We start from the raw sequence: 24,858 nt of genomic DNA on the forward strand, positions 1-24,858 counted from the left end.
ATGCCGAAAATTAATTCTCCCTTTCATAGGGCTCACGAGATTATTCTCCTGAATTTTTGTCCAGCTCCTGCCAATGGAAGGGAGAGGTCCTGGCATTGTCTGGATGTCAGGAGGGCACTGCACATCTACCTGAAGCCCACGCGCCCATCAGGTGGTTGGAGGCCCTTTTTGTCTCTTACCACCTGGGAACCAGGGGAGCAAAAGTCTCACCAGCCACCATCAGTAGATGGATCAGGCTAGCCATCTCCAAGGCCTACGAGGCACGGGGATTGCAGGTGCCCAAGGGCATTACCGCGCACTCCACCAGGAGTGCAGTTACTTCGGCGGCCTGGGCCACTCAAACCCCCATCGAAGACATTTGCAGGGCGGCAGCATGGGCTTCGCCCTCTCCATTCATCAGACACTTTAGACTGGACGCCTTTGCATCCGCGGAGGCGTCTTTTGGGAGGAGAGTCCTCCAGAGAGTGCTGGATACTCGGGGGGACTCAGGCCCTATGGACCCTCCCAGGGACACCTAGCTTTGGTAGGTTCCAGCTGTGACTCCTCCCACGCCCCACTTCGGAGACTGTCAGTAGGTCTTACCTGAACTGCATGTCATGAAGGATGGCGTGGAAACAGTCACTTCCCGCCTGTAGTGCGCCCCGCGTGGGGTGGGCCTGAGTAGAGTGTTACTGATCAGTCAGGGACCAGGGGGGGGTGTTACCCTGTTCCCTTCCTTCTAGAGACGCCTTGACTGGCTCATCGATTAATCTGGAGAGTCAGAGGAGAGGTAGAGGTGTAGCATCAAGATTTACCTCAGTCTCCGGGCGGATGGGCCATGACAATACCCAGCTGTGACTGCTCCCACGTCATCCTTCGAGACATGCAGTTCAGGTAAGACCAACTGACATTCTCCCAGATAACCCCAAGCTCCTTAAAAAGTTGATGTTGAATTGAAATGCTTAATATGACAGTAAAAAATTGCTACGGGCTCAGCAAATAAACATGCTACTGTATTTAATAATTAAAATAATTTTAAGGAAATTAAAATAAAAAGAAATCAGATGATGTAGTTTTTCTCCTGAGCTTATCACCTTATTTATTTTGGATATTTGGAATTTTAGTACATTTTTTATATTTTACTTAAGTTTAAATTTATCCAAATAAAATTTAGACTTTATCTATCTTACTGTGCAGTCTTTTTGGTGATCTTAAATTAAAACAATGTCAAATAATTTTTGCTTGTTCCATAGATAATGTATATTGGAGGGCATCAGATTCCTTTGTTTTGTTTTTTTAATAATTAGGACGAGGGGGCACAATAGACTAGGGGTTAAAGACGCTGAGTTTAGTTTGGTTTGGTTTTGGTTTTATTGGACTTATATGCCACCCTTCTCCCAAAGGACTCAGGGCGGCGTACAACATAAAAACACGTATGACAAAAGTTAAAAAAGATTAAATAGAAAATCCAATAACCTTCAATTGACAATTTACATCAAATTTAGGTAAATTAAAATTGACAGTTTAAAATTAATAATTTATTTTATTATATTCAGGCCAGGCCGACTTGCTGAAAAAGCCAACTTTTTAGGGCGTGCCGGAATGACCGGAGGTTGGGGGGTTATGTGAAGCTCCGGGGGCGCTCATTCCAAAAGGAAGGTGCTCACACAGAGAAGACTCTCCCCCTGGGGATCACCAGCCAACACTGCCTGGCCAACGGCACCCTGAGGAGGCCAACTCTGTGGGATCGTACTGGACGGTGGGAGGCTACCGGTGGCAGTAGGCGGTCTCGCAAATACCCTGGGCCTAAGCCATGGAGTGCTTTAAAAATCATAATTAACAACTTGAATCGCACCCGGAAAACAACTGGCAACCAATGCAGGCCACCTAAAAGGGGCGTAATATGCGAGCACCTAGGTACCCCCATGACAACCCATGCGGCCACATTCTGGAGCCTCTGGATGCTCTTCAAGGGCAGCCCCATATAGAGAGCATTACAGTAGTCCACGCGAGAAAGGACGAGGGCGTTAGTGACTGTGCACAGGACATCCCAATTCAGGAAGGGGCGCAACTGGCGTACCAGGCCACCCTGGTAAAAGGCCCCCCCTGGTCACGGCCGTAAGATGTTCTTTTAAACTGAGCCGCGTATCCAGGAGGACTCCCAGATTGTGGGCCGTCTCTGAGGGGGCTAAAATTTGTTAGTAGAAAACTGCTTCTTGATTACATCTTACAGCTCTTCATGTTATGTAACTTTAAAAATGATTTCTGCAACATGAAGAGCTATAAGATGGATGTGCATCTTACAGCCTTCAGTCTACTTTCTTACGGCTGTTAGTCTAAATTTCAAAAGTTCTTTCCAAAAGCCAGTCTCAGCCTCCAGTATAACAGCAATTCCCTTCTTTCAGATTTCAGATATAACTTTCAACAAAGTGTCTGTGTGGTGATGTGGCCCTCAGCAAATAAAATGGAGTTTTCTTCCCTTGACGTAAAATAGTTAGATCATTTGAAATCCTAGGACATTGTGCGGTCCAAAAAAGATTTGTAACCACTGAACCCACAATTGCTACACACACACACACACACACACACACACACACACACACACACACACACACACAGTTTCCCATCAATTTAAAATAAGAAATAGATGAAGCTGCAGTATAAGCCTTAAAGTTGGCATATTATATATAGTCCTTGATTTACAACCAGTCATTTAATGACTGTTCAAAGTTACTATAGTCTTCAGAAAGAGTATTTCATGGCCCTGGGAAGCAGTTCCAGGTGATGGAAGAGGTCATAGCTCCCCCTCACCCCAGTCACAGTAATCATGATCTGGATGCTTGGCAACCTTTTCACACTTACTGTCAGCTGCCAAGTGCCCCATAATCATGTGATTGTGATTTGCACTCTTTTCTCTGGCTTCTTCAGAAAGTCAATGACTGTGACTGACTGAAAGACTTGCCTGCCAAGGAGGGGCCCTGAATTCCTTTGGCAGGGTGGAGAAAACCGAATTCAGACCCCAAAAATCCAAGCTCCACTTTTTCAACCCAATTGGAGTAGCTGAGAATGAAATAAAGTTATATAAATAGCTGCATATCCATTTAAAATAATACAATTGTACAATAAAGAAGAGAGCCAACCAGGTTGAGCTCTGGTTTCTCTCCAGGATCCAGCCTTTCATGCCAAGGTATTTCATTATCATAGAACAAAAGGGTCATGTGAATAAACATCTAATCCCCAGTGATTTCCTCATTCTGGTATTAATCAGGATTTCAAAAGAATCATCTGTAAATTCTACAAAGGATACAAAAATCCTTTAAGATCTCTACTTCAGACATCCAAAGCCAAACCCTATTTTGCTTATTCTAAGGCTTATAACTAGAGCTTTCGTTTCTAAAGGAAATAGGAAAATATAGTTAATTAACAGCTTCCCAGTTTCATTTTTATTTAGATAAATTCTTGAAATCTTCTTGATATTTTGGCTTCATTAAAAAGTTATTATTGTCAGTACCAAATCATTATGTCGGTTTGGTTAATTTCTCACTGAATAGTTCTATAATAGAGGAACTGTTTTTGCAAACCATTCCAGGTGGAGTGCAACCCAGTTGGCAGGTTAGAAGAAGTGTATCTGCATACCCTATATATGCTATCACATGGCTAGTATTGATCAACTGACCCATGTTACATTGACCAGTTGATTTACATAAATAACCTGTATGGCCAAAGGTTAATATGTACTAGATTGCTCACAACTCTATTAATTGGTAACAGAATAATGGAAACACAGCAGCTTTTGTACTTGATCCCTGCAAAACGTACTTCTATTTCCAGAAAGGTAGTAGAAAAGATATTGAATCAGCTAAGGAGAATTGAGGATCCAGCATTTTAAACTCAGGAATTAGGAACTTGCAACTGAACTGAACAGAATAATAAAGTTGGAAGGGACATTGGAAAACTTTTGGTCCAACTCCCTGCTCAGGCAGGAAACCCTATACCATTTCAAACAAATGGTTGTCCAATCTTGTCTTAAAAATTCCAGTATTGGAGAATCCACAATTTCTGGAGGCAAATTGTTCCCTGGAAAAACTTCAGAACAATAGAATGGATTTTTACTTCCAGTCAAAATATTCATTCAACTAATATCTAACCTATCATTTCGTCAGTTCATGTTGGATCTGCTTGTTGTAGAAGTAAAAATTAACATTTCATGAAATTTTATTGTCTTTTTATATAAGGTTGCATTTTCTGAAATGACCCACATGATGGCACCAAATACCTGCTTCAGGGATTTCTGGAAAAATAATTAGTTTCGATGTAGGCAGTAAGTAGTCACAGGGCTTATGGTAAAGTATATTAACCTGGCTCTATGAACTGATTCATTGCAAAATTGTTTATTGCTGTACTGGTACAAAAACCAGACATCACCTCATAGTTTAAAGACTCCCACGAATACAAGCAGGAAGAAAATATTAGGGGATTGGACTAGAAAAGTATCTTAAATATTAGCAACATAGGACACTGCCTATTAACGGTTCAGTGGCTTGATAAAATGTTAGGTAGTGAATCTTTTCCATTACCTTATCCTTTCAAATGGAAAGGCCACTAATTGAATCAGGGCTCCTTGACATAAAACATAAAGGCTTAGCCATTCTGCTCACATCACATTCATTAGGGATTTCAAATTTTGTTTATTAGTTCAGTGTACAGACTTCCTAATGGAAACCACTCAAAAATAGCAAATGGCAGAGAATGAAGCTGAATTTTTTTAAAGGTCAAGTTTTCTACCTTCATAGTTCTTTGTGTCCTTTTATATGAGAATGCATAAAAGACTAATGATTTTGATTCTTTTTGGGGCACCTGTTGAATTAGATTTTTAAAGTCTCTGAAGTTTCTGAGAATTGTAGTTCAAATACATAAGAGGATACAAGTTGAGGAAAAGTACTCAAATGATCCAGGTGCAGTGCATTTTGATGATAAACAGAGTAGGTTCTCTGGCCATTCTTGATATAAACATATTGTCTGTATTCACATACTGGACGGAGGCTCAGAGATTATGTGAATTACTTGGATTAATCAGTAGAATCAACCACTGTATTTTATGCAGACATTGCTATACCTAGCAGCACTGAATCTGTTTTTTAACTATGTATAGCATGAATAAGAATTTATTTTCCTCTGTCTTGTGGAAGACATCATACAATTTTATTAAATAGCCATTTAGCATCCCTATTTATCCATCATTTATTCATCTTCTTGTTAATTCTACATTCTTTCCAGCATCATGTTCTAATGTTATTTAGAAACCCATATTAAGAATTTGACGGTATTGATTCTGGAATATGTTCAACTCAAACTTCACACAAAATGCACCCAACAAAATTTTATGTGAAGTGATAGAGATAAAGTAATCTTTCTCCCCATCTCTAAATTGGGGATATGCAAGTAGAGTGAAAAAGCTATAAAAATATAAGAGAATGGGACTAGCATTCTAAAATAATTTCCTTCATTCTGAAAATTGTAATAGGTGTTGATGATGGCAAAGAGACTGGCCGAGCCAGGGGAGGAGTAAAGTGGGGAATTAGGCTGAAATATCTACATAGGCATAAGAGGGCAAGGTTCTATCCCCCTGAACTTTATCTATTCTGGCCAGTTGGAAAGAACCAGTCTAAGAAGATTGCTGTATTATATGCATGAGCAATACAAAAATTAATTTAATTGTTCATATGTGAATCGCTGTTCATATGTGAATTGCTCCTTATAGTTCTGTAGAAAAGTTGTTAACAGTTTTGGTGTTAACCTTTTCCGTACACCTTTTTCCATTCAAATATCAATGATATTTATTAAGAAAAACACTTCTACTTCTGGTATGTTAACAGTAATATTAGAATATTTAGAATACCTACATATTGTTAATAATATATTTTATAATATATTTTATTCATATTGTTTTTAATGAATTGGATCTTTGAAAAGTTTGATAATGAAATATGTACTGTACATCAAAAACGGGTTATTTTTTAAATGAGTGAATAACGTAAAAATAGATGTTGTACTGCTATGTTATATTTAAAAGTTCTTTAAATAAAATAATTAAATGAGGTAAGAATGCCTATATGATTTTATATATGTGCCTAATAATAATATATATGAAATCATTAATAATTTTTCTTTAACAAGTGTGTGGATCTCTCCTATTTTTAAAATTAATCTTGATACCTATTACTTTATACAGCTGAAGAAAATGCATTTTAATTTAATATCTTTACAATGTTTCAAATTACACTTACTTAGATAATGTAGTTAGTTAGCTAATGGGGTAAATTTCAGAAGTATTATTTTCTTTATTTAATGCTGAAAAAGAAAAAGAAATCCCAAGTAAAGAACAAATTTATTCTGCACCTGGGATACAAGCTTTAAGTCCAAAGTATCTGGAAGGCATAAGATTGGATATAGCTGGCTATCAGCTAATATATATTATAACAATAAATCAGTTTGGTATGTTTAATCATTTGAAAATAGGGATATGTATGTATGTATTTTTGTAGGTATGTATTTGTCATAGTTTTGAACTGTCCATCTTCCTTAGAGAGAGACTCAGGGCTGTAAATAAAACAGTACATAAAAATTTAAAAAGAGGTAAGGATGTTAAAACACTATTAAAATTAATTTAAAAAGTGAAGGGAGGGTTTTCAGGGCACCAGATAACCCTATGAGTGCGTGGCTCTTCACATGAAGCCATAGAGCAATGTTTGACTCCTTTTTAGAAGGCCAAGAGAGTAGGGACATGCCTCACCTCCAAGGGGCAGATTATTTCATAGGATGGGGACAATGACAGAGAAAGCTCTCCTCTAGGACCCCCACCTCTTGAAGTTCTTTAACTGATAGGGTTTGCAACATACTTTCTCAGCCTGACCAGATGGGACTGGCAGATGCAATGGGACAAAGATGGTTCCATAGTATATAGTATATCACATGTATGTAAATGCTGGTGAATTGTGATAAGATTCACAGACTGAACAAACAAATAAAAATCTACCATTTACCATCCCACATATTTAGAACAATATTTTTACTCTTGTCTTTGTCCTAAGTTTAACACGCATTTGCCTATGAAAAGTAAGCTTTATCTCCAAAGCAAACTTTATGCTAAAATTAGTTTTTGTATCCAGTGATACAACTGGCCTCCAGTTATTGTTATATAAGAGTTCAGTTGTTTTTATTCTGTTTTGTCAGATGCTCTATTTTATTCTTTCCTGCCTCATGCAGTCATATTCTCAGGAGCCATCACATTTATGTAGCTACCTACAAACGGAAGTCTGCTTTCTGTGGAAGCTGACCTGCATATCTAAATGCTTTTCTAAACTACTTTTGATAATGTCAGGCTTCTTCTTCCCTATTAAGGCAGTACTTTGAAGAGTTAGCAAAAGAAGATCTCTATGAAAGGCATTCTTAGTATTATTATGCAATGAATTACTTTGGTGTATAATGACAAGAAATATAAAGAACAATGATTCGATTTTTTTAACTTTCAAGGGAATTGAAGTCTAATGCAGAGCATTGCAAATTTCCTCAATCAGCATCAGTGATGGCAGTTTAATGGCAGAATAATTTATGTATGAATAATAACAGCTGGGCAGCAGTTTGAATTGGTACAATTTGAATTGGACCTAGAAACAATCTGGAAGCATTATAGCTCACACAGCACCTTCTACTATGATAATATCAATCCTCACTTTTTTTTTGTTAATCAGAGCTCAGTAACATAACAACTGTATGTTCAATAGTTGCAGTCTTTTACTGTGTACAACTAGCTACAGTATATTATACTTTAGGAAGATTGGTTGTATTTGTCTATCTTTCTTTCCAGGAAATAACCAAAAGGTGTGTGTTTCTTTCCTAATTGAAAAGTTAAGCATTACTTCACTTTTCCTAACTCAGTGATACAAAGGTTATTATTATGGGACAGAAATGTAGCTATGGCAACAAAAACAGAAAAGGGTGCTTGAGATTCCATATTTATTTCTAAAACCGTGTATTCATTTTAAGCCATCCTTTATTTCTGATTACCAGAATTGCATGGTTTTTAAGACAGCAAGGCTGGCACATTGTTTGATTTCTATGAAGAGCTTAAAGAAGGTTTCAAAGCTTTGCTATCAAAAGAGAAAGAAAAAAATGGTTTAACCCTACAAATATGTATTGAAATCTAGGTAATGGTAAATGGAATTCTGAATATAAATGAGCCACAATTTACATAAAAATTACCTCTGTGAGTGTTTCTACTACTCCTTGAAAATAATAAGCGTGAAAAATATGCACAGGACAATAGCTTTAGAAGAATGCTTGCTTTCCAAAAAGAATGGTTTATTCCTCCATAATTTCAGCAGTACAGGAGTCCTGTAGTATTTGAATGGGTACCTAGATGCTAATGCATTGTTCAGAAACAAATAAGGTATATTTTTATTCATTCCATTTTTCTTTAAGATGCCACAACATGATTTTAATGTGCTTGGCACAACACTGGAAATTGTTATATGGTTCCTTTACTAAGGAAACTCTGAAGAATGCCATGTCATTTTTCTAGGGCCAGATAAAGAGTGCTTGGTTAAACCAGTTAAAGATAAAAAATACCAGAAGATATATTCCATTGCTTTTTGAACAATAGTAGTTTTTCTCCTGATAGCTTCATAAATCATATACCCTTTTTATTATATTTTTGACAGGGCTTTAGTTATAAGCCTAGCGACGAAACTGGGATGGCTATATATTCATGACCTAAAAAAGGACAGTGATCAGCATCTGCTAAGGAGGTTCATGTGAAATTTCCTGTGGGAAATTCAGAGTTTTGTATTGTATCTGGATTCTAATATGACAGCATTCATCAATATATATCTATAAGACAAGCTGAAAACAGGAAAACAAAATTCCAAAGCAAATTGTTTAAACTAAATACCGGAAACAAAGAGGTACTTGAACATAAATGTCTAGATGTCTACTATCCACAGAACACAATATTCTCTAGACAGGCCTCAGCTATAACATAGAGAATGCTAATCAGAATTATTTGTAGCCTTAGAAGCAGCACTTGAAACCTTAGAACTTGCCATAGAAATCCAAGAAAATATATGCCAAACAGTCATACCACAGACCAAGAGAACATAGAATCAAAGCAGTGGAGAAAGCATCCCTAAAAAAAATAAAACTAAAAACTAAAACACCAAGCCAATACAGAAACTACACAATCAAGTCAGATCACAAAAGTACAACAGTGGTGGATGAAAACAAGTACATCCGCTATTCAGCTTTTATTGATACCCCCAAACATACAAACCTGATGTGCTTCTTTGTCTAATTGTATCATTGCCAGGGACCCGAGAATACAACATAGCCAAAGAAAAGCTTGAATATTTCACAGAGAGGAGTGAGTATTCTATCAACTGGCCAACATAGTTCCTCCAGAAAATCAAAGATTTAAAAATATAAGATTAAATTATGGTTTCATTCAATGTCAAAACATTTTTATGTCCTTAGATCCAGAACTAGCAAAAAATTCATGACAATAATACTATACAATAAAGTTGACCCAATCAAATACACTGAGATCAGAATCATGAGCCTCTCATCATCTGTCTAACTGTCTATTTCAGTTTGATGGACAAATATGCCACAGATTAGAGCAATATTGATTACCCCTCTCAGAGTTTATAGCAAATATTGTAATGTAGCATCATCAAGTAACACAATATTCTCTAGAAAAGCCTCAGCTATAACATAGACAATGCTAATCAGTTAGAATTCTTTGTAGCCTTAGAAGCAGCACTTGAAACCATAGAACTTGCCATAGAAATCCAAGAAAATGTATACATCTGGAAATTATAAGTACTGCCACACATACAAAGTATGGATACAGTACATAGAGGATACCATCATAATAAAAAAGGAACAACCTGAGAAGATACATGAAATAATCAACAACATCTTCAAAGGAACAGTATTCACAACAGTAGAAGGAAATAATAATACATTGCCCTTCCTGAGTATCCTCATCAGCAGAGGAAATTACAGACAAAAAATGGGAATGCCAGTCTATTGAAAAATAATCTACTGTCTCCCTAAGACCAAGAATAATGTGGAACAATTGGACCCAGGAGCATCTACAGTGTAAGGACATAACAACCACTATATTGGACAGACAGGTAAAAGACTAGCAGAGTGTATCCATGAACACCAATTAGCTGTCAGAAGATACAATGAAAATTCCTTAATCTTGCAAGACATTGACAGACTCAAACATAGTTTTAATTGGAAACTGAGTACTCAAAAGCCAAATCCAAAAATTCTAGGGAAATACTGGAAGCTTGGGATTCAGACAAATTGACCATCAATAGATACAGAGAGATAAACCACATCTACATCATCAAAAGGCAACAAAACTAAGAAGTAAGCAAAAAGACCACAATGCATCCTCTCCAGCAACCAACACTCAAATTAAGCATAGATTAATACCATACATTGAAATATCTGGCCCTCCCTGAGCTCTGTTTTTGCTGGCAGAGGGCTGCAGGAGGCCATTGCTGTGAAAAATGGAGCTCGGGGGGTGACACACCGCACGTAGCCCTCTTAAGCTCTTAAGCTGTTTTTGCTGGCAGAGGCACTGTGGCCCGGTCCTTTGCTGTATCCTGGGCAGCCCTGTGGGCCAGATCTATGCACCCCAAGGGCCAAATCGGGCCCATAGGCATTGAGTTTGACATCCCTGTTGTAGATAATATTTCAGTACTATATACAACATTTTTCAAAAAAGTATTAATTTAGACTTACTAGTTTGAAAAATTTCCTTGTTTTTACATATTGTGAGAATAAATGGAGCACACTGTATTTTTGCAGGCTGAGTATCTTTTTTATTTTTATACTGTGTCTTAAAATCTTAGTATTGCCATTGAATTAACTATCCTTGCTGTGATCATTTTTCATGCATTTGATGTTTCTTCCCTCCTGGCAGTGAATCTTTATGACAATAAAATATAACAGGATCAGATCCTTCAGGGAAATAAAGATTTTAGAGATACTGACAATAGTATCAAATAAATGACTTGAAAGTGTTGCCTAGAATTAGTAATGTGTAATTCTTTGTGTTCTGCAGTTGGGAAGCTATAATGTTGGGTGAGAAATAGTAATTTTTGTATGTTTAAAAACATATGAGATTTGTACATGTACAGACAGTCCTTGACTTACGACCACAGTTGACCTCTAAATTTTCATTGCAAGAAAGATGTTAAGTAAGCTTTGCCCCATTTTACAATCTTTCTTTCTATAGTTGATAAGCAAATCATTCTAAGTGAATTGTGTGGTCATTAAGTAAATTTGGTTTCCATCATTGACTTCGCTTGTCAGAAGATCGCAAAAGGTAATCACATGACCCTAGGACTCTAGAACCATCATAAATACATTCCAGTTGCCAAGCAGCCAAATTTTGATCATGTGACCATGGAGATATTGCAATGGTTATAAGTGTGAAAAATGGTCATATGTCACATTTTTCAGTGCCATAACTTTGAATGCTCACTAAATGAATGGTGGTAAGTCTAGGATTATCTGAATCTGATGCCTGTAATGGCTGTGTTTGTACCTAGCAGTATAATATTGAAACTGCTTCTTTTGCCTTTCTCTCACTTTTCTAGTAAATATATCTTCAGTGTTCTTCCTGCCTGGGCTAAGTGTATCAATTGAATTGGGCCTTCAGAGACTCTGTTTTGGAAGTTGGACAAGGGACAGCTTTCAAATATAATAATTTTATTTAATAATCAAATTGCTGTACTGTCCATCATACTTGTGTGATTCTGGCTGTTTACCTCCAACATCATACCTCCATTATAAAATAACTTTTTATGCAATGTTTGGTAGTTAGTGATGTAAATAAAAATAGATCTAATTCTGACTCAGAAACTTGAGTGCTATTGCCATATGTTGTGATTTGAGGTTTTTCTCCAGTCTGAAACCATCCAACTGTTGGACTTTAGTTCCCATAATAACAGTAATCACTTTGGATGATTTATTCATTCTCTTTCCAATCTATTTTTACTTTTTTAAATTAAAATTATAATATTAAATACAAATGTAAATAAAGATGATAGAAAATGGAAGAGAGAAAGAAAAGGTGTAGATATGGGGGAGTGGGAGGAGAGAAAACAAAAGCATTCACTTCCAATATTTTTCAGTGCAATAAAATACAGAATAAAATTGCCACTTCAACTTTTTACCTTACCAACTTAATAAATATTAGCCATTTCTATAACAACAAACTATATTAATCAGCAAAGCCTAATGTCAAGTATTCATTTTTTTTCTGTCTCGAGCACAAAATCCAGAAACAGTTGCCAAGCAAAAACAGAGCTGGATATGTTCTTTTCTCTAATTAAAACAATCAGTTTTTCCATTTCTACTAACTCCATCACTTTTTCCATCTATTCTTCTGTGCAGACAACTGTAGGGATTGATATATCTTTCTATTGCTGTGCATATAGAATTCTTGCTGCAGTCGACATATACAATAACAAAGCTCCAAATCTTTTGCCCAGCTGCTTATCTAATAATTCTAAAAGAAAAACTTCAGGTTTCGATTTTATGCTAGTTTTAAAAATCTGCATTATAAAATGAATGAACCCAGTATTTCTTTGCTTTATTACAAATCCACCAAAGATGATAAAAATTACCTTCTTTAGATTCATCCTTCTAACATAAATTTTCTAATCTATCTAGAAATGTTTTGTTAAGCCCTGTTCTACAATAACATCAATTATAAAATTGCAAACACTTTCAAGGGACTTTATTCTTCATTTTGATAATCACAAAGCAATGCTTGTGTATATAAATCTGTTAGACTGAACATGCAAAAGTTCTTGCTTCTAAATTACATTAAAAAAAAGAGTTCATGTAATGCAAAGCTAATTAGGTGAAGCTTGAAAGATCCCTGCCATATGAGCCTTTGAAGGGCATCCTTTCTATACTTCCATTGAAATCCACATCTAATATCAGGCCAAAGGGAAATTGATTATACCAGTTATAAAACAGGCATAAATCCAATGTATTTGTCCAACAAAATAAACAACAATATAAATAAAAAATTATAACATCTGTATTGTAGAGACACACATCAATAGGAATTGGGAAATTTTATACAAAATAAATAAAGTAGCTTATCTTTGGATCTCCAGACATCTTGAATATAGCATTTTCAAGAGAGAATAAGTAGGACAGTGGTATTCAAAGTGAAGATCATGTTTTATTGATAGGTATTGTGTTGCCATTACCTGAGTCCGTTTAAAACATGAAGACAGGCATGTAATATGATGGGATTTCTTTGCTACCAAAGCTGATCCCTGCCTTTATAGTGCTTCTGTTGTGCAGCTGGGTTGATGAGACTCACTTATCATTTTCATTGATTCTTATTAGACCTACATTTCTTCAAGTCTGAAAGAGGCAGTTGCTAAGGGGGAAATAAGTGCTCTCAGATTGCTCTCATACATTTTTAGTACAGTGCAATAGAACCAGAAATGACATCCCCTTCTCATTATGCATCAACATTAATCTTTGCTTACAAAATACTGTACTTATTATACTTTACTATCTGCATAGTTCGCATGTAGTATGGGTTGATGATTCTCAAGATCAGTTGATCTATACTAGTGATGGGTAACCTTTTTGTTGTTGCATGCCGAAAGCGCATACATGCAACACCCTCTAATGCACAGGCGACACCCCCACATGCACCCCGCTTCTGTGCATGCCACATGCCCCCCATGGATGTCCTCTGCCCCCATACAAGTGCACATGACACTTCCCTGTGCAACCCTGCCCCCACACATGCATGGAAGACCCTCCCACGCCCCATTTTGAGCCTTCTAAGCCTCCCTGCAGCCTCCTGTAATATTAATCATTAACAAAACTCCTTACATCTGTTTTCTTATACTCTTTACACTGATAAAAAAGTGATATCCCATTAGTATGGACTACAATCATACTTTGAATAGTTGTTATCACCTTTCTGACACTGGAAGCTATTACATAAAATTTGCCACATTGTGATAGCATCTTATCCTTATCTGATAAATGTACAAAAAACTCAGATCTGAATTGTCTGAGATTTTTAACAAAAATGAAGTAATGTACTACCTCTGTAAAGAACAATTTCTGTAAAAAAAATACAATATAAAATGTGTGGATAATATTTTCAATTACTCCAGATCTACAAGAGCATAAACGCTTTTTTATAGAACGTCTATAACTGTCTTATAGATATGATATTATACCAAATATTGTTTTTATAATAAATTATTTTGGAGATAACAAAGAGAGAAGATAGGAAATAGATTTTCTTCTATGTGAATAACCCAGTATCTGATTCTGCTATTTTTAAGGATATGATATCTAGTTGGATCAGTATTTTTAAACTGTTGCTTCGTGACCTCCTTGAATTGCTGCATGCTCATAACCCAAAGAAAAAAAAGCACTTTAAGGGATCAATTTACTAAATGCAAGTTTAACACTATGGTCTACTTCTACTGGGTAGAATCCAAAAATCAATAACAAGTGCTGTTCAACTTGTTTGAAATATGATTTTGAATGGTGGTAGCACAGATGAAACACTTTTTTGAAAAATGAAAGTAACAGACTCTTCTTTTTTCATATTAGTGCAACATAATCACATCTGCCGATTCTACATGCATGATGCACGCAGGGCCTCTTCAATTTATAATGTCTCTTGCTACCTCCCCACATGCAGACTGTATGTTCACTTGCGCACAGAAACAGCTGAAAACAGATTCTGAAACAGCTCCAAGAGCTTGAAAAAAGAGTCTGCTATTTTAATAATCCCAAAGGAGGTGTTTTTGCATGCACCCCAATGTCTTTTAAACTACTTCTTTAAAGGATTTGCTTAGCCTTATTCATAATGATTTAACAAAATAACAGAGTTGGAAGGGACATTGAAGGTCTTCTAGTCATACCCTGATCAAGCAGGAGATCTTCTACCATTTCAGACAAATGGTTGCCCACAACTTCTGAAGGCAAGTCATTCCATTGATTAATTGTTTGGTCAGAAAATTTCTTCTTATTTCTAGGTCAATTCTCTCCTTGATGTCCAATTCTCTCTTTTGAGACAGCCCTTGGGTATTGGAACACTGCTATTATGTCATCCCTAGTCCCCCCCCCATTAATCTAGACATACCCAATTATTGCAACCGTTCTTCATGTTTTAGCCTCCAGTTCCCTAATCATCTTTGTTGTTCTTCCCTGCATTCTTTCTAGAGTCTCAACATTTTTTTTACATTGTGGCAACTAAAATTGCATTTAGAATCCCAAGTGGGGTCTTATCAAGGTATTAAAAATTCATATTAAAACTTCACATGATCTTGATCTATTCCTCTGTTAATGCAGCCTGTGTTAGCTTTGTTGGCCGCTCAAGCACCCTGCTAGCTAATATTTAAGCGATTGTCCACTAGGACTCTTAAGTTCCTTCTCTCAGTTACTACTATTGAGCGAGTTAGATCCGATACAGCAAAGAAGGAGTGGTTTGAGCACAGATATTTTTAATTCAAATTTAGTAGAAAAAAGTTTACCAAAAAGCATGGAGAAGAGAGATGATATTTTAACAGAGGTATTTCACTTTCAAACATAGCCTGAAGTCGTTCAGTGATTCATTGCTGCAGAGTACAGCAATCAAGAGTTCAAACGGAAATGTGAAATACTGTCAGTTTTTATTAGCTTTCTTAATTCAACAGACTGTTTTTCTTAACTTTTTTTAAAGTTAATATTTTGAAAATTGGTAAGATTGTGTGGAAGTTCCTATCATGTTGAGTTGGTGTAAAAATGAAAAAAAATATTGACTAGCAAATAAGACAGTGAAGCTACTAGTGCTCTTGAGTGCAGATGATCTCCAAATATAATTAATTCTCAAACCAAATGAGGTTGAAATTTGCCAGTCAAGCTTCTGAATGTGTAAATAATTGCTTTAGAGGTTCCTGTTATATATTACAGGGTTAAAGTAATAGATTTTGACCTTAAGATAAAAAGGGTAGCATAAAAATAATGCCAGAGCTTCTTTAAACCCTGGTCCACAAAGACAGAAATAGATGTGTATTTGTTAAAAAAAGATTGAGGATCAGGGGCTTTTATAAAAGTATCTCTTAAGCACAGCGGGATCCTCATATGCTTATTGTTGTTACAAACTAGAATGGCATAGTAGCTCACATTTCCAGCATTAACTTAAAAAATTGGATTTGAATTTCTGGGTCAGGTTACAAAAAGGGATGTTGCTCAAACACTGATCTTTCTAGAGCAAGATCATTTTCCTTGGTATTGGTTGACAGTCAGATTCATTTGATCTGCCTGATATTTTTGGTCATGTTGATTAAATAAAAGTTTCGGAAGGCTTCAAAAATGATCTCTCCATTCTTTACAGTATGGAAGCATGATTAGCTTATGATTTTAAATATTTTTTTAAATAAAAAAGTTGAGGACTAGATTCCTTTGGATTGATTTTACATTTCTATTTTTTTTAAAAAAAAATACTGAATTACTTAAAAAAAAAAACCCTTTCTCTATATGGTAAGCTCATCCATCATCCCCACAGTCCCTAACTTGAAAAGGTATGCTTCCCACAAAGTTGTCATCAACTTTATTCATTTGTTTTTTCTCCTCTTCTTAGAACTACGCGATGATGCTTCAGCAGCAGGCTAATCAACATGAGCAAAACACCACTAATCAGCCTGATTTTGGAGCACATCTCACAAAGGAGAAACTTAATGCCCTTCGAGATGAGCAAGTTGGACAGCTATATGAACTAATGCGAGAGGCCACAAAAACCAAGAGACAGTTCAGTGTTTTAGATGATGGAGACAGCAAACATTAACACATTTTTTGAATTTCATTTTATGGTATGTCCTTTTTTTTGGTATTTCTTTCTAAATGGTTTTATTCTAAAGAATAATGGAAGATGATAAATATACATATGCATAATGAATTATCAAAAGTAGCTTTTGATCATCTATATATTATGTACAGCCTGCACTAAATGTGTAGAATAATTCAATATTTTGGACATTTCAGATGTATTAAATTTACCATATGGAGGAAATAGAATTAAAATGGCTTTGTACTAAGAATGTATTTGGTGGATGGTCAGAACATCAGAGAGGAAAGAACCTTGAACTGCATATTGATGTGTTCAAAGTTTAATAGTTGTTTTGCTTTTTAAAAGTAGAATACAGCTGTGTGTATTTAACATAATTTATTGTTTGATTCAAGTGTCTTGAAGACCATATGAAATATTTTTGAACTTACTTTTAAATACCAAAATCTGCCTTTTTTTGCCCAATATTTCTTTCCTACAAAAGAAATTTTGGTTTTTCTATTTCATTTTAAAGCACTGAAGTAGCAGATGGCATTGTTACTCTTCCTGTGATGCACCTTTGTATCATTCTTCAGCCTCCCATGCTGCTTTTGCTTTCTGTTCTGATAAAAGTTCCCTTGCCATGTCTTCCCTTGAGATTTAATTGGAATATAACAAGTCAAGTGAGCTCCAGGCTGCTGGGAAGAGGAGTGTTCAATGCGAGAAGAATAGCTTCAAAGTCCAGCTGTTTCTTTACTAAAAAAAAACAACAACCCCGAAGAAATTCTTCATCCAAGTTTTAAGAAGAGAAGTTAAACTGAATAGGTGGACCTTCCTTTTATTTTATATGCACAATTCGCCAGAATCCAATAGAACACTCCTTGTTTAAAAATAGTTACGTTCTGGGTATTTTTTTTTACGTTCCATTTTTAAACAAATCAAATATGCATTCAGGGCTGGTGAAAAACAATCAAGTTTTATAAGTGGCAACTGGAAGTAAAAAGAAATTGATCTCTGGTTATATCATTAATGCTACACATAATTTTATATTGGGAATATCTGTTAGGGTTTGATGAGAACTAGGCGACTATAGTGATGACTTTGACCCAGAAGATCTAGATTCAGAATAACAGAGTTGGAAGGCACCTTGAAGATGTTCTAGTCCAATTCCCTGCTTGGAGCACTCACACCTTCTGAAATCCATCTTCAGCCATGACAGCTCACTGAAAGAGTCACACTAAACTACCTTTCATAAGGAACATGATAAATTAATAAAAACAGGCATTTTTACTTTGACAATAGTTTGTCCAAGATTTACCTTTTTATTTCTTTCTTGCGTTCCAGTTGAAAACACTTCCCATGATGACTGAACATGGTCTGAAAATTTAAGGAGAATTCCCATTGATACTTAAGGTTTTTTTTTTTAAAGAAAAAGCTCCAAACCAGTTATAGGAAACAGATTTTATTTAAAACCTGATTGAGGATCAAGAAGGCAAGCACTCCTTTGCTACATGTTTTTGGAATAAAAATCTCTGCCTTCTTGTAATTAATTATTGATACTAATTAAGAAAAGATAGCTAAAACTCACTACATAATAAATATAATGCATATTGTGGCTTTCAGACATCAGCATGAGTCTGATTTATATAACCTAGGTTTATGGGTGCAATAAATAATTAGTGCATTTAGTGTCACCATCCAGAAGCATGATGCCATATCCAGAGGCATGCTCCGCTCACAAATTTCAGGAGATTATTGGCTTGTAAGTTCTCACTGTTTGGAGGATGCTATCTTGGAGAACTGTAGCAATATTTTACTATGTGCTTCATATCTTGGGATCTGTCTTGATATTCAATTGATGTGGGGTTTTTTCTCCAAGATATTATATAGAGATCATGGAAAAAGGAAATGAAAACTCATTTACCTGGTCTGAGCCCTTTATCATCCAACATATATTAAAACTCTCTCAACTGTTTTAAATGGAAATAAGATTTTTCCCAGGTTTTAAAAAAATTAATCACTTATTTACAATCTTCCCCCAACATATTATTTTGACCTTTCTCAAAAACAATATTTTTACTTTGAATTCCTAGTTTCAAAATGATTTGGTGTAGAAATAACTTCATTGCAAGATTAAAATAGAAGTGACAGTGATTAAAATAGCTGAATATAACATTAGTTTCCATTAAAATGTCAAAAAGTACAAGTCTCCTGAAAATTAGTCTAAGTAATTAATTTAGTTTTCAATTTTATTTTAACTTTGAGTGTTAGCTAAATGAGTTGTTCTCACATAAGACAACACAGGTCTTCAAAAAAAAATTTTTGAGAGCTGTTTTGGTTATTCCACATAATCTTTATGTTTTTTGGTGCGCTGAATCTGAAAATGACCTCCATTTTTTCATAGGATATCATATTTCCTGACAATTTAGGTAACTATCTTCAATAAGGCCATACCTCAAAATAAATGGAAATAGACTTATAAAATTAAAGTTTTATTACAATATTTTCATGAAAATCCTTTTCTGAACTGAAATAAGCTCACCTACACACACTAAACTCGATTCTTCTTCCTTGTGAGGCTCCTCTTGGTGCATTTACGCTTGTGAGTAGCATCTGGAATGTCTCTCTAAAGCATCCAACAGTAGTCTGCCCTCATTGAAGTGCTCCATTTTCCCTGATATCTCCTTTCCATCTCTTTAATGTCTTGATGGAATCGTTCACCTTGTTCCTCACTCACAGTTCCCAAATTTTCAGGAAAGTAGTCAAGGTGGGGGAAATGCACTTTCAAACTCATCAGGCAATCTAAAGCTTGAAATGCTTTCAGCACTCTTCCGACAATCTTTTTGTAGTGAGGATCTTTGTTATTGCCTAAAAATTTCTGTACGACTTCTTTAAATGCAATCCACCCTTCTTTTTGAGGATCCGTCATGGTATTGACAAACTCTTGATTAACTATAAGCCTATCCCTCTACCTACCTACCTGCTCTCTCTTTTCCTACCTATCTACTGTATTTCTCTCTCTCTATCCCTCTACCTACCCACATACCTACCTACCCACCCACTCCCTACCTACCTTCTCTCCTCTACCTACCTACTACCTACCTACCCACTCTCTCTCTCGCTCTTTCTACCTACCTATTGTATTCCTCTCTCTCTCTCCTTCTATCTACCTACCTACTTTTTTAAAATATTGCCTCTTCAAAACCTTGGTGCGTCTTATACTCTGGTGCGTCTTGTACTCTGAAAAATATGGTATTTGCCATTTTTAGTGGGATTTTATTATTATTTACCAGGTAGCTAAGCAGGATACAGGTACCCTATTTCCTCAACTTGAGAAAGATCATTATGTTTCTTAGGCATCAATACCAAATTACTGCAGTATATACAACAGAAAGAAGTAGTTTGTAAATTTAGTTTAGAATTTCATCTTACAAGCTGTATGTTGAATTACCTGTATTTATTTTAGGATGGGATAGGCAGCATTTCTGTTAAGGGAGAATGGTTGCAGGCTTTATAACTTTAGTAGGTAGAGCTGAAATACTGGTCCTTTTGGGTTAATGGTGGGAATTTAAAAAATAAATGACTATATTAATCCTGGCGTTAAGCCCTTATTTTAGCAAAAAACTGAAACAGAAACTAACCAACCACAGGATATTTATTTAGGCAGCTGTTAATTGTATCCAGACCACAATTTATTCATTTCAATCCATAGATTGCTTACTGGAATGCAAATCAAAGCTTCAGGCTGACGAACCAATGATCAAACACACAAGAACACAGTATGACCATTGCTGTTATGTAAAGAGGAAATTTATTTTCTCCACTGCACTCCAAAAAGGACATACTGGTATATATTAAATTCAGTCATTAATAATGGGACAGTCCATTTATTGACAGACTTGGAATAATAATATTCTCATGAATCTTTGATTTGGACAAATGTATTGGTCTCCTCTTTGTTTCCAGCCCCAGTGCAAAGTTGGTTTGCTGTTTTCTTTTAAGATTCTATACCCTTGTATCCTGCTTTTCTCACAATCTTCCTCCTCCCCATTACTTTGATACCCTCAGGTTTTCTTCCTGCAGAATCCTTGCTTTAGGAGGAAATTTAAGAAGAGTAGTAGAATAGGACGAACTCCCAGTTTTCCATTAATCTCCCCCTCACCCCATGGCTCATGATCTATTGCTGAATTCATTTAATTACCTTCCTATTCAGTATATTAAATGGAAAATTCAAAAAGGTTTATAATTTAGTATAAAGGCAGTTACATCTTCCAGGTATGGGTTTTAGTGTGCGTGGGGCTGTGCGCTTTTAAAATAATAAGCTTGAAAAGTACAAGTAATCATAAAAATATAGCTTGATTATAATAAAGCAATGTACCTAATAAAGGGAATGAGTGGGACTTTTGAAATGTCATAATAATCATAAAGAATTCTTAGAAAGGCTGCCCAAACTTTTTATCTATTTCCTGGAATAACCCTGCCCAGTCAGAAAAACATAATCAAAGCCCAAAGTGGAGGTTTCTCTGGCTACATTATGAATCTGCTTACCTAAAATAAACTAATTTTGGAATGAATAAATGAGCTAATCCACATCTGTTCCTTTTAAACTTTTGACCAATTCCAGATTTCAGACCTAATTGCTTTCTTATAATGCCTTTCTTGTTTTCTGCACTGCAAGGTAGACAAGATAAGAGAACCGACTCTACAGGATTGTCCTTTATTGAGATACTTTATAGTAATAGATAACTTCATTTAGCAACTGTGAACAGTTACTATGGTGGTGAAAAAAATAATTAAGAAAAAACCTTGAAAATAAGACCATAAGTTAATAGCAATAGCACTTAGACATATACTGCTTCACAGTGCTTTACAACCCTCTCTAAGCGGTTTACAGAGTCAGCCTATTGTCCTCAGCAATCTGAATCATAATTTTATTGATCCTTGAAGAATGGAAGCCTGAGTTAACCATGAGCCAATGACAATCCAAGAGCCAAGGTGGCGCAGTGGTTAAATGCAGCACTGCAGGCTACTGCTAGATCAGCAGGTCAGCGGTTCAAATCTCACCGGCTCAGGGTTGACTCAGCCTTCCATCCTTCCGAGGTGGGTAAAATGAGGACCCAGATTGTTGGGGGCAATATGCTGACTCTGTAAACCGCTTAGAGAGGCCTGAAAGGCCTATGAAGCGGTATATAAGTCTACTGCTATTGCTATATTGCTATCCAACTGCTGAACTCCCAACAGTCAGCAGTCAGCAGAAGTAGCCTGCAGTACTGTGTTCTAACCACTGGGCCACCACAGCTCTTAAGCTAAGTTGTAGTTTACTTAGTGACCACTTCTCTTAATCACCTAGTTGCCACTAGATAAAAAAGGATTATCCGTAACAGAATCTTGCAAATCTGCCTATGTTTTCATTTCACTGCCTCTTGTACCCCAGGATGTCAGCCAGCCAATAATTTACTGCGTCCTTTGGTCTAAGATGCTTTTGCATCTAATGGCTTCTGAAAGTCTTCTCCAAGGACCTCTGTATGGCTACCTACACTACCCACCTAGCTGATTTTTCACAAATTTTTAACTTTCTGACTTTCTCACAAGCCCTGTGACAGTATTTTATCTTTTTGTATTATGGACCGGTGTTACGGTCTATTGTATTATCTTTCTTTGAGATATGTTGTTTCTTTTAAATTAGTTTTTAATTCTAAACTGGCCACAGTTATGGAGTTGGATATCTTCAGAATTAAAACAATACATTAAATTAAACAATCTCAGCGTCTGTAACACTTTTCTGTATAGTGCCAAATGTGTTTTCCTGGGATTTTTTAGTTAATAAAAGTATAAATCTCCCCAGATCTTCGTACTTTAAATGTGTTCCTGAAATATGCTGAAATGGATTAATTTTGTAATTAAATAACAAGACTTAGTTTGTAGACTTGGTTATGTTGCTGGCATAGAAACCAGGAGACCATGAATTCTAGTCTCATCTTAGGTATGGAAGCTGACTGGTGACTTGGCAAGTTATTCTTTTTCAGCCCACTCCTCCCCATTATTGTTGTAGGGAAAATAGAAGACAAATGGCATATATATTATATATTATTATTTCATCCTATCCTATTCTGACTTTTCCTGTCTCATTTCTTCTATGTTGTCTGTCTCTGTCTCTCTCTCAGTTCCTTCTCCCTCCCTCCCTCCCCCCTCTCTCTCCCTCCCTCCTTCTCTCCCTCTCATCATCTCTCATCTATCTATTTCATGAGGCTGCTAAGTAAGGCAGCAAGTGCCCTGAGCTTGGTGTCTGAATTCATATATATTATTGTTCCTATATATGAAATGGGGACCATAGAAACAGCTGTCATGTCACTGTCATGCCTAATGGATAACTTTAAGTCAGAAAATGAACAGGGTGGTAGTAACAATACTTTTGTAGCTGGGGTCAAGGCATGTTAAAGAGCCCGGACTTAACCTGGAATTAGCCAAGTTCTTAGCTGAGTTATTCTGAAATTTTCAATATCTTTGGCTAAATATTCTAACAATAACTGGGTATGATGCTTCCACCATAGCTATCACTACAGTAATTGAACAAAGGACTAAAATATTAATTTCACACAAATTAATTACAGATTGTTGTGAAAATACAAAAAATTCCTCAGAATAGTTCAGATTAATATGAATGCTGAAAGATTGTATGCAAGTACATATTTTTAAAACTTTGCAAAATATTTTGAGATGAAAAATCTTCACTCTTAGCTATCTTGTTGCTATTCTGTTCCAAGGATGCTTTGGGACTGAGTCCTTTTGACCTTGAAATGCATAGCACATCTTTACATATTTTCAGCATTCAAAGTGAAGTAGCAAGGAAATTTGCAAACCTGGTGGGTATTTGTGTGACAAGCCGAGATAATCTGAGCAAACATCATGGCAATGTAAAGGAAAAATAAGAGTATCCTTGCCTCCTCAAAAGGAATATGTGAGAGGCCTTTGACACCAAACTGATCTTCTATGTATTAAAGATATGTGCTTGTTTTGAAGATTTAACATTTCTCCCACTGGTTGCTGAGCAACCACAAACTGTTACCAAGTAGGAGGTGAAGTTTCCCATGAATTTTGTCACTCACTTTAACTTCAATATAGTACAGCCATTTCTAATGGAAACATCAAGAGAATGTAGTCATTCATAGAAATGTCACACAGAAACCTGGAATATTTTTTGCCTCTGCACATGTTCCAATGTCAAAAATATACTGTTATAGAAAAGAACACCACCTTAATTATATTTATACATACATTTGTTAAATTTTAATATAATATAATTTCATCCAGTTAATGTTTAAAGAGTCTGATCTGGAATTTCATATTTTCATTTTTTGCTTAGCAATCCAGAGGTGGGTTTCAACCGGTATGCCTGGTAGGTGCATATCGGTGGCGGAAATTGGGTGTCTGTTTCCGTACTGGGGCTCCCAGAGGCCCATACTGGTACGGTCCCTGCCCTGGCCTGCTCCCCCTCTTGCTCCCCACACCTGGTCACCTCTCTTTCTCTGTCTCTCTCTCTCTCTCACTCCGCCTGTCCGCACCATGCTTGCCCCACCCAATCCACTTCCTTTGCTGGAATGGAGGACTTGGCTGTTGGAAGAAGCCCGCATGTGCTTCCTTCTCTTTGACAGCTGCCTTGTTTCCAATGGGGTGCAGAGAAATCCATGTGTTAGAGAGGGAGGAAAGGCAGTCTCTAGCAAAAGCTCGGCCTTCTCTTCCCTTTAATGCATGGATTTCCCCCCACCCCATTAGAAACAAGGCGGCTATCAAAGAGAAGGAAGCAGGCATGGACTTCTTGGAACAGCCAAGGAAGGAACAGGAGCAGAGGATTTGGCTGTTGGAAGAAGCCCGCACTTCCTTCCCTTTGACATACAACTTGCAAAGCTGGGACTTTGCAAACCGCTTCTCAAAGAGAAGGAAGCTGGCGGGAGGGAGACTTATTCAGACAAGCCCAGGTTTCAACACTGTTCTGGCCT

At 36.4% G+C, this 24,858-nt stretch overlaps 1 protein-coding gene across 9 annotated transcripts in view; it reads left to right on the top strand.

Moving 5' to 3' along the window:
- Positions 1 to 24,858, top strand: part of SDHAF3 (succinate dehydrogenase complex assembly factor 3) — a 98,959-nt gene that overhangs the window by 17,238 nt on the left and 56,863 nt on the right. For 7 of the 9 annotated variants that reach the window (XM_014055583.2, XM_014055576.2, XM_087712722.1 and 4 more), the window contains one exon: positions 16,679 to 17,931. In XM_014055583.2, coding sequence (XP_013911058.1) covers positions 16,679 to 16,882 — 204 coding nt within the window. In that variant the 3' untranslated portion in view covers positions 16,883 to 17,931. Of the gene's footprint in view, positions 1 to 16,678; positions 17,932 to 20,573; positions 24,572 to 24,858 lie in introns of those variants that run through there. The other 2 variants (XM_087712720.1, XM_087712719.1) reach the window with 2 other exon arrangements.

This window comes from Thamnophis sirtalis, unplaced genomic scaffold (genome assembly GCF_051295495.1).
Source record: "Thamnophis sirtalis isolate CommonGarterSnake01/CBP01778 unplaced genomic scaffold, rThaSir2_p1.2 scaffold_4, whole genome shotgun sequence".
In the NCBI taxonomy this organism is placed as follows: Eukaryota; Metazoa; Chordata; class Lepidosauria; order Squamata; family Natricidae; genus Thamnophis; species Thamnophis sirtalis.